General features: G+C 34.8%; 1 protein-coding gene across 1 annotated transcript in view; it reads right to left on the reverse strand.

Moving 5' to 3' along the window:
* LOC104984445 (E3 ubiquitin-protein ligase XIAP) overlaps positions 1-3,333 on the reverse strand; it is a 13,301-nt gene extending 9,968 nt beyond the window's left edge. The window contains exons 1-2 of the mRNA XM_010834156.1: positions 742-3,333; positions 2-231 (exon numbers count right to left, since the gene is read on the reverse strand). Coding sequence (XP_010832458.1) covers positions 2-199 — 198 coding nt within the window. The 5' untranslated portion in view covers positions 200-231; positions 742-3,333. The remainder of the gene's footprint in view (position 1; positions 232-741) is intronic.
* Between the last annotated feature and the right edge of the window lie 110 nt (positions 3,334-3,443).

Genomic DNA, 3,443 nt, shown 5'->3' on the forward strand with positions numbered 1-3,443 from the left:
GACAACTAAAGCACCGCACAGTGTCTCCTTCCCCAGTATACAGAAAACCAGCTCGTGCTAGCGTTGATGCTGAAACAGGACTACTACTTGGAAAATTAGCAAAAGTTTTTAATCTATTAAACTCTTCTACAAATTCTTCATCCTTATCGATGTCTGCAGGTACACAAGTTTTAGATCCTTCAAAACTGTTAAAAGTCATCTTCTCTTGAAAATAGGACTTGTCCACCTTTTCTAAAAAGAGAACATTACATTAGGAAATCTAAAATGTGAAACACAGGCAATATATTTTTGATATTAGGAGCTAACAAATTATCCACTAATGACTTAAAAGTTATCACACAATCTCTAAGAAACATTCTAAATACTAGAATTCTATGAATATATTATCACACGATTCAGGTCATAAGGTAAAAACCAGCATTTCTGTTTTCTCTTTTAAAGGAAAGTAATATTTAAACAAGTAGATCAGAACTATTCATTCCATAGTGCTTATTTTATATAAACATGAAACTATGTGATGCAGAATATGTTATAATTACTAACCATGTAAAATCATTAATTAGGAAAAACATGAAAGAATAACATATGCAGATTCTTAAGTCTATGCATAATTGTTATAATGGATCACTGTATATTCAAGGCATCAAAATTCAGTTTTTACAATTTAAAAAATGCTAAGAATGTTAATGAACTAATTTTTAATAATTCTCTACTGCTTTGCAAAAGATAAGTTTTACTCACAACGTTGGTTCCAATGTGTTCTTTAAGAGCATCAAGTGTTTATGATTTTCAGGTAAAACACAGTCCACTTGTTGGAACTGGATCATTTCAAATGTATGTAACAGTGCCCTCTAGAGGGTGGTTCACGAAAAATACTAAGCACATGTAGACCTTAATTACAGTTACTTTTGCTATCAATTGCCCACAGACAAGGAACAATCTGTTCAAATGGAAAAGAAATACAATTGCAGCCTCATTAAAGATGCCAAATTACAGCTCTGTAATATTTAACCAAGATAAATGCTAAAAGGAACTGGTTGGGTTATGAGAAGAGTGGCCAAGATAATTTATCCTCTAAACCTGAACTCTTTTAAAAGTGAAAGATGATGTTACTAGTAATTACATTGAGACAAGAGGTACAAATTAAGAGTTGCCCCAGGCAAACCTGGTTCTTCAGAATCTCACTTTATTCATGATACAGTGCTCTGTATATGCCTGTCAAAGGCAAAATAAAGGAATGGTCACAATGACTGTCTTCTTGGGAAGAACTAACAGCTCTTTTGGCATTATGTTGGCACAGTATGTTTTGAACTTCATCTCTCTTGGAGTTAATGTTCAACACAAGGCTTCTGTCTTGCAGGCTGGCAGTGGACTTCAGTCCTCCTGGACTTAATTTATACTGGTACTAATTCATATAGGGCTTCCCTGGTAGCTCAGATGGTAAAGAATCTGTTTGCAATGCAGGAGACCTGGGTTTGACCCCTGGGTCTGGAAGATACTATATTAATTCATATACACCTCAAGAGCTGAGATATATATGCATACAACAATTTTTGGAAGATAGTCTCCACGACTTTTGATTGTTTCCCAGATAGCTTTAAGACTCTTAAATCAGCATAAGCTTGACGATAAAAATCAAAATTCAAAGACATCAAGGGAAGCTGACAAGCTAATGAGATAAAATTGGGATATGTGTAAAGCCTTACATTCTGACTTTAAAAATCTGTTGTACACCTAAAGGAAGATGGAATCCTCATTTGGAAAGAAGTCATGTGAAGGCAAATCTCCAGATTAAAATCTTGGGATTTTAGTTAATTACAAATTCATCAAGAGCCAACATCACATGGCAGCTAAAAAACTCGAAACAACTTCAGTCTGCATTCATGTCCAGATGTGCAACATTCAGATTCAATTCAGCTACATTCTGAGTATTATTTTTAGTTCTGAACATTTTAGAAGGGATATTAACAAAGTACAATGTCCATAGAGATCAATCAAGATGATGAAAGTGGTATCCTATGAGGAATAGTTGGAAGAGTCAAGTATTTATCTCAAAGGGAAAAGAAAATTGTAGGGAGAGCAGTGGAGAAGACAGAATAACTACCTTGAGAGATCTAAAAGGCTGTCATGTAGAAAAGGGATCCAAATTCTATTTACCTTGAGGGCAGAATTAGAATTAATTAATATGTATTACAGTCAGTACATTTTAACCCAGTACAGGGATGGATGAATAGTTACAACAATCAATATCAGTATAAAATGGATTGGGTTGCCTTGTAGATTTTGAGTTCCTCTCATCACTGGAAGGGACTTTGGCATGGACCAGGAGACAGGATTAAGCATTTCTAAGTCTATAATTATCCTGAAGAATTAATGCTGAATATAATCTCAGACATATGAAAGTTATCTTCTCTGAGGTAGTAAGTTTTGTTTCTCAGGTCAGTCAAAACAGACAGAAATGTAAAACCAATGATGTATTTTCATTTCATAATGGTGAGTATTTTGTGTGGTTCAAGTAGTCATCCTATTTCAGATACTATTAGATAAAGCTCCATCATTCAACACCAGCAGGACAATTTCTATTTGAAGCTTTCAAGTGGAGACCTTATCTTCCCAGGGGTTATTTCCATGCTAATAGTTTAGATTTCTCTTGTTTGAAAAGCAGGTATTTATTCAGAGCCACTCAACTGAACACTGCATATACATTATCAGAGTGGGGGCTTTTGTAGAAGAGAAAACCACTACCAGAAAGGTTAAGAGTTAAAAGAGAGAAAAACTGATTGACAAAAGACAGAAAACTTGAGATTGGAAAAAAGTGCCAAAAGAAAGTGAAGGGAGACGATTTTAAGAAACTGAATTTAAGTGAAATGAAGGTGGGAAAGATATTTAGAAAATAAGTATATGTGGAGCAGAGGGATTGTGAATAGAGAGGAAGTGAGGTATGAATGAGAAGGTTTTGGATGTGAAAAGGGCTGAGTGCAATAAAGTACGCTGAGATAACTTAAGGCTTCTTTGTGAAAGCAAAATCTGACTTTGAACTGGGTAAGCAGAAAGTAAGAAGGCACTCTTACTTTCTCTCTTACACAGAGAGAAAGATGTCCAAGAAAGCTCTGACATAAAGGGGCTAGGCAGTCAGGAACCTTGAAGGAACAGTGGTTAAGAAAAATGGCACTCTGAAAGCCAACACTGGCATAAAAAGAATCAGCAAGCAGTGGTCTATGTTTATACAAGGGGTATGGAAGATTTCAACATGGTGAGATGTGTTTAAAATATACATACACCTACACAAAATACACATATACCTGTACATACATAAAATATACATACACCCGTACATATACATGTGTGCATACCTATGTACACAAATATAAACATGCATATCATATGTATACATATTTATACACACATACATATATATATTTAGCCTAGTCAACTGGGTAAAA

The sequence above is a fragment of the Bison bison genome, unplaced genomic scaffold (genome assembly GCF_000754665.1).
Source record: "Bison bison bison isolate TAMUID 2011002044 unplaced genomic scaffold, Bison_UMD1.0 scf7180017845393, whole genome shotgun sequence".
Taxonomy (NCBI): Eukaryota; Metazoa; Chordata; class Mammalia; order Artiodactyla; family Bovidae; genus Bison; species Bison bison.